This window comes from Sparus aurata, chromosome 16 (genome assembly GCF_900880675.1).
Source record: "Sparus aurata chromosome 16, fSpaAur1.1, whole genome shotgun sequence".
Taxonomy (NCBI): Eukaryota; Metazoa; Chordata; class Actinopteri; order Spariformes; family Sparidae; genus Sparus; species Sparus aurata.
In genome coordinates, this window is record NC_044202.1 from 14,257,775 (window position 1) to 14,269,835 (window position 12,061).

The 12,061-nt window shown below is 41.8% G+C and overlaps 2 protein-coding genes across 2 annotated transcripts in view; one reads left to right on the forward strand and one right to left on the reverse strand.

Moving 5' to 3' along the window:
• Window positions 1–4,520, forward strand: part of LOC115566133 (fibroblast growth factor receptor-like 1) — a 28,299-nt gene extending 23,779 nt beyond the window's left edge. Inside the window, exons 5-7 of the mRNA XM_030391855.1 lie at window positions 507–791; window positions 1,446–1,799; window positions 2,964–4,520. Coding sequence (XP_030247715.1) covers window positions 507–791; window positions 1,446–1,799; window positions 2,964–3,406 — 1,082 coding nt within the window. The 3' untranslated portion in view covers window positions 3,407–4,520. The remainder of the gene's footprint in view (window positions 1–506; window positions 792–1,445; window positions 1,800–2,963) is intronic.
• Window positions 4,521–5,287: 767 nt separating this feature from the next.
• Window positions 5,288–11,643, reverse strand: tacc3 (transforming, acidic coiled-coil containing protein 3). Its single transcript, XM_030391854.1, has 17 exons — window positions 11,488–11,643; window positions 9,978–10,143; window positions 9,533–9,660; window positions 9,404–9,450; window positions 8,197–9,319; window positions 8,053–8,095; window positions 7,832–7,964; window positions 7,587–7,645; window positions 7,353–7,486; window positions 7,103–7,190; window positions 6,823–6,951; window positions 6,398–6,465; window positions 6,269–6,312; window positions 6,023–6,183; window positions 5,811–5,917; window positions 5,605–5,725; window positions 5,288–5,511 (listed from the first exon to the last, which is right to left on the reverse strand). The coding sequence occupies exons 2-17, from the start codon at window positions 10,140–10,142 to the stop codon at window positions 5,446–5,448; spliced, it is 2,616 nt and encodes an 871-aa protein (XP_030247714.1). The 5' UTR covers window position 10,143; window positions 11,488–11,643; the 3' UTR covers window positions 5,288–5,445.
• Window positions 11,644–12,061: the final 418 nt, after the last annotated feature.

Sequence of the window (12,061 nt, forward strand, 5' to 3'; positions counted from 1 at the left end):
TTTTGTAGTCTACAAAACATTTCTGGAGAATTACAGCAAGACAGCGCTGCAGCATTCTACTAAACATCTGAAGCAAAACAACCCCCCCAAAAAAGAAACACAGTAAAATGGCTCCGTACAGCTTGGCTGGGGTAATTCCCAGGAAGCCCTGAGGTCGCTAATTGATTTGAAAAGGACATTATTTACACCATCGACATGTGGTCGAGCTGCTTCAGACAATGCTTTAAGCTTTTGGAACCATTTTATGTTTGATTTTCAGTTACATTTTACTTTTTAAAAAACATAATGGCTGAATTTTCATATGTGGGTGAACTTATCCTATGATTTCTCAATATGTCAAGTGACATAGTGTTGCCTAGTAATGCGGTTTAATGCAGATTTTGGCTGTGATGAGCCAAAACGTGCAAAAACGCTGGAATGGTCCTTTTTAAATAAGGCTGAATTGTCAGCTCACATCATGTATCCACTCCCAAGTTACTGAATGTTTCCTCTCGTTTCCCCAACAGTGCGTCCCCGCTTCACTCAGCCTGCCAAGATGAGAAATAGGGTGATAGCTCGTCCTGAGGGCAGCTCACTGCGGCTCAAGTGCATGGCCAGTGGAAATCCTCGACCGGACATCGTGTGGCTGAAGGACGACAGGCCGCTGACGGAGCAGGAGGTCGGCGAGGGCCGTCAGAAGAAGTGGACTCTGAGTCTGAGGAACCTGACGCCGGAGCAGAGCGGCAGATACACCTGCAGGGTCTCCAATCGGGCGGGGGAAATCAATGCGACGTATAAGGTCGATGTCGTACGTGAGTATCCCACAGAGAGGCTGAGCTGCACGCATACCGGACATACTCACCTGGAAATACGAATGTTAACAAATGAGGCATCAATTTAAATGATTACTGCTGTGTGGGTGGATCTTTGCTTTGGGAAATAGCATAGGAATAACTGTAACCTTTACAAAAAACCTTCTCTCTGATCTACCTACTCCTGACGCCTGATCGCGATCAGCAGGTCTTATTCATATCCTTGCTGCATGGATGAATGTGCTTGTGTAATCATGTATATGAGAAGCATATTGAGGAAGCAGGCTTGAGAGTGAGGGCTTGTGCCCTGGTGTTTGTACAGGGGGAGAGAGAAAGAGAGAGAGGGAGAGAAGCTGTTTAACTTAGAGACCCTCCACCCAATCTGGAGCTGATTAAAGCCCAGCTGTCTGCCAGAACCCCCCCCCCCCCCCCCCCCCCCATGAGAAATGTGTGCTGTACAACCAGGAGCAAAGAAAGAGAGGAAACTAATCACACATACTTCTAGTCTTACATGTGGTATTCCTCCCTCTCTGTCAATTATAAGTTCTAAGCCCCAGGCTAATAACGGTATGGACAACTAAGACCTCTTCTATCTGCAGAAGGGCTGTCATGTCAAAAGAAGTCCTGACAGTGTTTCTCTGTGTCTCTGTACAGAGAGGTCAAACTGCAAGCCTGTTTTGACGGGCACTCATCCAGTCAACACAACGGTGGACTATGGAGGCACCACGTCGTTCCAGTGCAAAGTGAGGAGCGACGTTAAGCCAGTCATTCAGTGGCTCAAACGTGTGGAGACAAACGAGGAAAGCCGCTACAACTCCACTATCGAGGTGGGAGACCATCGCTTCGTGGTGCTACCCACGGGGGAGGTGTGGTCACGACCCGATGGCTCCTACCTCAACAAGCTGCTCATTACCCGCGCCAAGGAGGAGGACGCCGGCATGTACATCTGCTTAGGCGCCAACACCATGGGCTACAGCTTCCGCAGCGCCTTCCTCACTGTGCTGCCAGGTGAGGCCTGGGGAATGTCTGTTTACAGTGAAGGGCTGCTTCAGCAGCAGGATGTGTTACAAAAGTACTGCAGAGCAACAAATCACCCACTTGGACAAGGATCTGTGCTATCACTTTGTATATTTTATGTGGTTGTTTATTTTTAGGGATCTGCATTAGTGGATATCACACAATGACATCAGAGGAATGTTTAACTGGAAGGAAAGCAAGACTACATACATGTCAGGGAAAAGTAATGATGACAGATGACAGCAAAGCAAGGTTAACGAGCATAAATGTTATGTTGTTACATGTTTCATGTCAGTTTTTGATATGTTTGGGACTTATCCTCCACCAAATATATATATAAATAACTGTCAGATTCAGGAGGCATTGAAGCAGTCATCTTGTTTTTAAGGGCTGAAATGTAGTTTTTTCAGTAAATTAAGTGAAGCAAATGTATAAAGCTGTAGGCATTGAAGAGCTCAAATTAGGGCTGGGCTGTCCTTAAAATTATTTTCAGATATTTTTAGGCTATATTGCGACACACAGCATATATCTTAATATTTTTTAAATATCCTTGAAAGAGCTGCATAAATGCCAGGACTGAATATCATGATCGTTTTTTACCCAATACGTTGATAGCAACATTGCAACAATATTGTAGAGATGACTTCCCACAAAGTTTTACCTCAGTGAGATTATTGATAAATAATCACTAGTAATGTAGATATAATGATTAATTGGGTAAAGGCAAGTGGAACAGTCTGGTGAGTTCAGAAATTACATTTTAATTTTATGCAGCCTTAAAAAACTAGGAAAAGACAACACTTGTGCCAAAATATAAGATGATATATAGTCTTATTAGATGCCCCGACCCAAACTCAAATGATCGGTCCCTTAACCAATTGGAAAATAATCAACAAAAAATATTTAACAGGTTTGATTAAATATGAAATGTGTAAGTCAGTTTTCAAGGAAAAAAGTGCGAAACACTCGCTGGTTTTTGCTTCACAAATGTGAGGATTTCAATCCAAACAAAAAACAGCAGACTAATTGATGGTGAATATAATCCCTTGTTTCGGGCCTGAAGCACTTCACCTGTGTATTTAAACAAACTCTTGGCAGCGTTTTAAGAGCTGGAACCTTGTTTTGATTTTTTATTTTGGCCCTCTTTTTCTGCAGACACGAAGCCTCCCATCACGCCCATTTTCTCACCAGCCTCCAGCTCCCTCCCCTGGCCTGTCATCATTGGGATCCCAGCTGGAATAGTGTTCATCTTTGGCACTGTGCTCCTGTGGTTCTGCCAGAGCAGAAAACACTGCCCCCCTCCCAACCCTCCAGCTGCGGCCGCACAGGTACTGCAGGGCTCCCACCGGTTGCCCTACCGAGAGCGGGACAGGGGCTACGCGGCTCCGTCGTCCAGCTCCTCCAGCCCGGAGAAAGACTGCATGAGCTCCATGAACTATGAGGAGTACCTGGCACAGCAGCAGCTCCTCCTCGCCCAGGGAGGCCCAACGATCCCCCCTAAAATCTACCCTAAAATTTACACTGACATTCACACGCACACTCACTCCCACGTGGATGGAAAAGTACATCAGCATCAACACATTCATTTTCAGTGTTAGCCTCGGTGCCAAACATCCCCACTGACTGCTCCAGTATCTACGAGGGACAATGAGCTGTGGACTGAACAGCCGCATTCACCTGGCATTAAAAAAAAAAACTCTTCTCGTAGCTGGAGATGACTGGGAAGAGTGGGAAAAACAGTGGCCAGTGATACACATCCAAACTTCCATATTTGGTGCTTATTTTTATACCTGTCAGATCCTCACACCACTAAAAAAAATCCATGAATCTTTGTTGTGCACTTAATACAAAAAAAGGACTTTTGTTTTTTGCAGCGTGTGAGTTTAAACGCAGCTGAAAGGTCTCCCTCAGCAGCTGAATTTGGCATTTTCCTACTTGAGGTGTAGCAGAAAATGGAGGTTAGGTTTTACCTTTCACTTATTCAGCTGTTGGAGTGCGGAGGCTCCGTGTGTTCTGCCTGGAAATGAAGATGAAAAATGGTACTCAAGATTTACAAAGGGGCCGTTTTTTACGCTCCTACTCAGGTAGTCCCTTTGTTGTTAAAGATGCATAATGTTTGAAATGCTGACCACTATCCTTTGTTACCTTTCTCCATCCCTCACGTTTGTCCTCTGTTATCAGTGATATAGAGTAGGCTGGGAAGTTTTTTTAAGCCTTTGTTATGGCATGCAAACCTTGCCTAAGACTGCAAGGGATGGCAGAAGTGTGTTTCCACGTTAACTGAATTGGTCTTCTTTATATTTCTAGTTAGGTTCCCATCATCCAGTCAGTAGCATGTTTTCGGTAAACCAGCAGAGGATAACCTTCTCCAACCACAGTTTATGAAGCTGTAGTCATTTTATAATCAAGTTGAGTCATGAATATTTAATTTATTTTGCTAAAAAATGTATCAAAAGTTTTATTTTTCAGAGTAAGGCGTTTTACATATCTATGTAATGTTATTAAAGTATACTGTTGTTGTCGTGTATAGTACATTTTCAGTACTTCGTCACCCAGTTTAATCACATTTAGTTAATGCCAATATGTAGGTATTTCTGTATGTAATTTGGTTATATTTGACAATCTTGTATGATGTACTCTGTTCAAGGCGCAAAAACTAAATCATCTAAAGTGTGATGGTTTGGTAGTTTGATTAAATAACCTTAAACAAAATTCAGTATACATGAACATTTAACCATTTGTTCAACCAATGAATAGTCTTTAAACGTTGCTAACGAGGGCGAAAAAAAGTAATTGTAAAAATTGTTGTCCTCCAAGATAGCTGTTCCCTGTCCTAAAACATAATGGCTGGCTACAGACAGGTCAGCTTTCTTCCTTTGAGCGAGCTGAAGTGTCTGCTGAGGGTGACACAGAGGGCAGCCAGCAGAGAGATACAAGTTGCTGGAATGAATGACTGAATAGATACCATACAGACACAAGAGCAGTCTCACACAGTCCCTTTTTAGATGAGTGATGGCCCCTGCAAGACTACACCGAGTGACCAGCATCTTTCCCCCATTTAAAGTGAATCGCCTCCCCCTCTCCTCGGCCCGCACTACCACCTCATTCAACTCCAATCTAGGTAGGATTTCCTTTCACCATTTAGGAAGTGCATTGTCCTGCTCAGGGAGTGATGTGACAGGACCCTGTGATTGCTCAGGAAAGAAGGGGAGCATTGTGTCAGGTGAGCTCTTGTTTTGTTATGAGCGTTGCAGGATGGGGATGAGCTCTGGCTCCAGACTGATGAGGTGAGTACGTTGAACATCTTGGGTGTTTTATGGAGAAATTCTAAACAGAAGTATTTTTTTAGGCTTCAAACAGCCATGTTAAGTCCATAGACATAAATAATGCTTTAAATTCAAACCCCAGATGAGGAAATAATAAACATGTAGACAGACACTGCCCCCTAGTGGTGTACAATCATGCACATGGCAAATTAATTGTTCGAACTTGTAAATCATCTTTATTAAACTTTTTTACAGTAGTAGAAGAACATAGACAAAGACAAACAATGTGCTACACATGAAAATGATCCAGACAACAATCATAAGGAAAGACTGAAATAAAGTCATAAAATGTACAGTATTTATAAATGAGCTCAACCCTTCTGGACTTTGGTGATAAGCTCATCACAAAGTTTGGTGAGCTCTTCAGCCTCTTTCTCCTGTAAAAAGGGAAATTAGAAAAATATAAAAGATGATAATTCAGACTTTATCTTAAAAAAAACTCTGCAACACTGTCTAATATATGAACTCACCTTTTGGTCCAGGCTCTTCTCCAGTGACTGTACCTTCAGCTGCTCCCGTCGCAGCTGTGCTTGGAGTGCAGATACCTCAGATTTGTTTTTGGACCGCACCTCAGCAATTTCGCCATTTGCTCTGAATATGAATAAATGTTAGTCAGACACTTGCATGTCCTCCAATAAAAAAAAACATTAACACAGTAAAAATCCATGTTTCTTACTGGCCAATTTTCTCCTCTGCGTGGGCTTTAAGGGTCTGGTAGCGCTGCTCCTCCTTTTTGATCCTCACCAGATAGTCCTGAGCACAAGCTTTCAGTGTCTCTTCATTCTAGGGAAAAGGCACAGAAAACCTAACCAAAACTGCCACAGCATTTGCTAAAACATAAGATATGTCAAGTGTTTTATAACAGGACAAGTGCTCATGTTTTCCAACCTTTTTGTAGCCCTGAACAACATCTTTGTACTTCTCCAGTCTCTTGAAAAGGTCAGCAAAGGATCTCTCCATGGTGTTCAGATCATTGGACACCTGCTCCTTCTCCAGCAGGGCCTCGTTGAGTTTCATCTGGGCCTCCTGCTTCTCCTTCTCTCGATCAGCTGATGAATACAAAGATGTTTAAAAGCTCTTTTCAATTAACCACAAAAATACTTACAACTGTGACATGTGCATAATTTAACTTACACATCATTTGTGCAATCATGAGCTCAAATTCTGCAATTATTTTCCTGTGTGCGAGAAAGAAAGTGTCAAATGTTTTTGAAACCTTGATAGCATTGAGTTAGAATGACAAAAATTAAATAAACAGCTTACCTCATTTCTTGACCATCATCAAGTAGTCTTTTGTACTTTGCACTCCACTGGTCCTCTTTTACCATTGCCTATTCGAAAGAACGCACACAGACTATGTTTAACCAGTGTCAAAACAACAATACGTTTTTAGTTTATGGTGAGGGCATATACACCTCTGCTTTCAAATTAAAAAGGAACATTTCTGTTAAAGGGGCACCATGTGGAAATTCAAACCTAGAATATTTTAATATTACAAATATAACGTAATCTAACACTTGTGTGTAGGCATATGTACAAGCGTAACAGATTGGAGTTCAGGCCATCAACAAGATCTGTATAAAATGGCTTCAACCTAAACCAAGTGATATCAAAAATAGGAAAACCTCTTCAGAGTTTGAAATGGGTGCTGCCATTTGTAGAAATACAAGTCATTGAGTAGGACGTACTTCAGCCTGGACCCTGGCAATGGCTGCATCCATGTCCTTTTGACTGTATTTCAGCACTTCAATAATCGAATCTTCGGTTGTTGCTGGCTGGCGAAACTGTGGGACGAGGCTCTCAAGGATTGGAGGAGGCTAAATGAAAGTAACAATGTAAACAAATCAGGTTAGGAAACACAGCAAGGACGTGCTGAATATTGTTTCCAAAATAGCGGATAGACACATCCACTTATAGTCAAGTATTAAATTAAGCACAGTCAATGGTGGCGGTACAAGAGTGACTTACTGGGGCTGTAGCATCATCGAAGAGCTTGAAATCGTCATTTTGTGGTCCCGTTGCAGTCTCTTTTTCTGCCATCTGTGGGGCTGCAAGCCTGAATTTAGGAGAAAAAGAAGTCAGTTGTGAAGTGGTCAAAGTGGTTACATTTGAGACAAATCTCATTCTGTTGTACACAACGTCCAAAGCGGAACAAAATCAGCTCTAACGTGCAGTGACAGCAGCAATCAGACTGAGTGAAAACAGAAGTACGTCATACTGTGAAACAAAGCTAGCAGGGCGAGGGACGTGGGACATCTGAGCAGCCGGGCCGCCAGACTTCTTTGGGCTCTCTCTCAGGAGGGGGTCAAATTTAAGGTACAAGGATTGTTTCCTTAATGCAGACTCCTTGAACTGCAGAAGAAAAAAAACAGTTAACTGTTTTTTAAAAATGTTCATGTCATGCATCAACAATGACAGAATTTAGTTTGACACATATGAAAAAAATACTTACATTGCTGGACCCAAACTGTTCTAGGTAGTCGAATTGTCCATCAAAGTCATTGGCCATGACTGGAGAGAAAGATCACAGTTAACATCAAAATTAGCTTACTATTCAATGACGCTTCACAAAGAATACATTCCCTCTGTACAGAATTAAGCATTTCTTCAACAGAGAAGTACTGACTCTTAGGAAATCACACAACAAACCCTAAAAATAAGTTGACAAAATAAGAGTTATAGCCAACATTTACTTACACACAGTTCCAGGAACAAACTCGTCATTGAATTCTAACAAAGCAGCCTCTGACTTCTGCTCAGGAAGACTCTCCACAGGTTTTTCAGCTTCAAGTTGAAATCCCTGATCAAAGGCAGCCTTGTGTTCAGCATCCTGTCAAACCACAATAAAAACATTTTTGATGAAAAACACAAGTTAAATGGAGAAGCATGAATTTGTCAAACTGCGTTACTTCTCTTACCTCCCCGGGGTTGGCGTCAGCAGCTGGGACACTCTCTCCAGCACTATTGAGGAAAAAGTATACAAACTTAAAGTGAAATTAAGTGTTTGTGGCAGTGCCTGCTGCAAATAAATGCTTAATACACTCAGGGAAAAGTTAACGTACCATGCTAGTGATACATCTTCCTTCTCCACAGGCTTGTCCATTTTCTCTTGATTGGAAGCTTCCATGAGCACCGGGCTGGATTTCTCGCTGACTTTTGGAGAGTTGTTCATGCTTGATTTTGTACCAAAGGGATTGAAGTTTGGGTCATCAAACTTCTCAAAGTCAAATGAGTAAGCTCCTTTAGGAGCTTCGGCAACATCACTGGCTTCAGGCTTCACTTGACTTTCTTGTGGTGGTTTGACATCAGACGCCAGCTTTTCTGCTTTCGATTTCAGACCAGGGGGCCTTTTGCCAAATTTCTTGGGTGGCTGTTTCTTTCTGACCTCACCGCCATCATCAAAATTGAACTCAAGTTTAACTGGTCCTTCCTTGATTGAGGCATCAGATGGCTGTGTGTCAGCAGCTGGAGCTTTGGCAGCATTAGCTGAGATTGGGGCCACTGAGGCTACGGGTTTCACCGCAGGCTGAACAGGCACCTCTTCAGGCAACTCTTGAGCCACCTCTGGCAGTTTAACAACATTTATGGGCTTATTTTCCTGAACCTCCTCGACAGGTGGGTTATTGTCTGGCACCTTTTTCCCAATGACAGGGGAATTCTGAATTTTAGAGCCACCGGTTTGGAAAGGATTGATTGCATCAAGGTTGTCAAAATCTAGACTGTAAGAGCCCTTCGCTGGCAGTGGAGCATCTTCTACAAAACTGCCGGACACCTTGTCTTCATTGATACTTGGAGACATTTTAGCAGGTTGTTTTTCATCAGGCGTGGCAGTGTAGGAATCCAATTCCTCGACCGCTGCTACCTTCACCACTGTGACCACACTACTCTCTGTGGAGCTGATGTCAGCGGAGAGGTCAGCCAGTGAATTTTCCACAGACTGGTTGAATGGAAGCGTCTCGTCTAGTGCCGATTCTATCTTGGTCAGCTCATCAAAAGTATTCTTGGGTTCTGCGTGTTGAGGCTCAGTTTGAGGTGGGTGTGGGTTTTCAACAGCGGGTCTCGCAGGAGAAAGCATCATCTTATTAGAGCCACTAAATGGATCCATAGCTTCAAGATTGTCAAAATCCAACTGATAGCCTCCTTTGCTTTGTATTGGCATTTCATCATCAGGATAAGAGGACACTTCTGTGGAAAATTCAAGATTGTCATACATTTTTCAACATTCAGAGACACTTGAGGGAAATAAGTTTGTAAAGTTGGACAAACTACCTTGTTTGGGCTCCCCAGGCTGCTCAGCGACATCTAGTGGCAAAGTACTGTAAAAACAAAACAGACTTGTTTTGTTATTGATCAGTCATTTCACTTGAAGCATTTTAGAGTATAAGAAATGTTACTTACTTTGTTTTATCCAAAGATAAGGACTCAATTGATTTTGTACACTCATCCACACTTGTCATCTTGACAGACTTGCTGGGTGAAAGAATTCTTTTAGTATGAGGGTCTCTCCTCGGAGTCTGAAAGCAGACCTACACACAAGAGATTTGATCAGAGGAGTAAATACAACCCGAAAGTAATGAAAATAATAGCCTTTTCACTGTATCTATATCTGACAAAAGTAAGTCTACTTTGCAAATATGTGCTAGAAAGATGACTGAAAATATCCTTTATTTCAGATATAAAAGGCAAAGAATCAAATATTTAAAAGGTGTCTTGGTGCAACAAAAAAATCAATCTACCCATCTGCCACTTCAGGGTAACAAGGCCAATAGCTGTACTGTAGAAAAGGGTTTAGCATGGTGATACTGTCGATACAGTGTATAAAAGAATATCGGGGATTCTGTACCTTGGACCCCTTTGGCACAGCCTTGCTGGGAAGGTTCTCCGTCTGACGCAAGATGGAGGGCCTCCCGGTTGGTTGATCCAGTGCAAAAATGTCGTTAATTGAGCTGTTCTGCTTTCCTCCAGGGCAGACGCCACGATTCTCATCATTCACATCAACAGAACTCATCCTGTAAAAAGCAAAGAGACAAACTGTAAGTTACAGGGCTGGAGCGAGCCAACTGCAATATGAGGGAGGCATCATCCTCAAAGCTGCACCCAGCTGATAAGACACTTTTGGTCATTTGGTCACTGATGGGTGTGAAAATCGTCTGCACTGAGAAAGATGACACACAAAGTTAACAGCACAATAAAGACATATGTGACTTTGCCACTTTACTAATGTAGTTAAATCTTGGTTTAAATGTGCATAAAATAATGTGATTGGTATAATAAACTCCTTTACAGGGAGGTGTTGCAGATTAAAAAGGTAGAAAAGTAAAGATTTTTTCTTAGAAAACTGTAGTTTTTTTCAATGTAAACTGTATCATTGTCCTATGATGCAGCATTATTGCCTTTGTAGCATCAACTTCTTTTAACAAACTGTCAGCTGATAATTTCCTACTCCAGATAAGTGTTGCTATCAAGCTAGTGTATTTGGGCTAATATGTAACAAAAAGTTGCAGCAGAGCAATGCCAATATATTTGATGAGGAACAGTGCCGCCATTTCATTGTTTGTCCACCAGATGTCACCATCAAGTTTGTTTATAGATGCTTATGTTCATCATTCTCATTAGTGGTTAAAGCAATACTACAAGCCAAAATACAGTTATGTCATAATAGTAAAAAATATCACAATATGTCTTATTTATCAATATAACTGATAATAGTGCGTTGAGAAACCAGGCTATAAAGCCCAAAGGTATGTACTTTGGCTTAGGTTAAAGTGGTATATATTAATATAGAAGACAAAATACACAAATGAATGACTTGGGGGGGCTGGTGAGTCAGCCCCCGGGTAAAAATTATGTATTCTGTCAACTGGTCAATGGCAAGTGAATGTTCAAATATTAATACCAGCGACTCTATAGATTAACATTGTTTTGATTGAGCTAGTGAGTAAAGCAAATCTGCCAGTCACGTGCTTGTTTTAACAGCATCTGGCTGGTGGTTGGTACTCTAGTCTAGACCATGGTCAGCCCTGGTCAGATTAAAACAAATTGTATGCAGCTGTCATTAGTCATGTATCACATAATTCCTGTGCTTTTCATTCTCTGACACGACAATTAGCGAACGTCAGCTAGTTAAAATGAGGCGTTTTGTCATAAAAGCCACAAAGAATTTTGACACTAGACGAGCACGGACATAACTTGGGCTGATAATAAAAGGACTACTTTAGCTAAGCTAACTTTTAGCTAACATAGTTGAGAACTAACGGTAGACCACGCAGACGTTAACAGTAAACGGAAAACAAAAACTTTTGATGTTTTTGGTATAAACAGAGGCATATTATCATTCTGCATTCACCACCTACCTCAAAAAAGCAGATGAACTTGGTCAAAATAATAACGTCCTTCGTGAAAGCACTCAACTGCCGGGTGACCGATAAGTAAAGATTCAAGATGTGCTACTGAAAACCCCACGGCTTGCCAGGGTGAGAAGAACCGTTTGTAATTTAAAAGTCTTGAAACGTACCAATAGAATCGCCAGAAACATTCAAAGGAAACGCGCTTCCTGGTTGAGCAGCCAATCGCAATCAAGAGCGGATATGATCCAATCGACGGCTGCGCTCTGGAGCCAACTTCAGAGATATCATTACTAGCAAGATAGTTCTTTCGACGACTAGCAAACTCAGCTACAGTGGCCACACTCACCGTACACAACAGTAGCTTTTAATGGTAATCAGGACATGAGCTACTTTCACTTTTTTTTCACACGGACAGTAAGCAATAACATTATATGTAACAAAGAAGTGAGCTGATAATCCAGTTGAATACATAGACAAGCCTGGTTGCTTCGCGGCATTGAAAGCGAAATGGGAAGTAAGGCTAGGAGAGTCTCTCATTTCTGTTTACAAAGTAAAAGAAAACAAATTTAAATTTGAAGAC

Bases quoted from the DNA above. Each gene is read 5' to 3' on its own strand.
- tacc3 (XM_030391854.1), bottom strand. From the start codon at position 10,142: ATGAGTTCTGTTGATGTGAATGATGAGAATCGTGGCGTCTGCCCTGGA. The intron at 5,726-5,810 runs GTAAGAAACATG...ATTCATATTCAG, and splicing joins GCAGAGGAGAAAATTGGCCA to AGCAAATGGCGAAATTGCTG. The intron at 5,512-5,604 runs GTGAGTTCATAT...CCCTTTTTACAG, and splicing joins AGAAGAGCCTGGACCAAAAG to GAGAAAGAGGCTGAAGAGCT.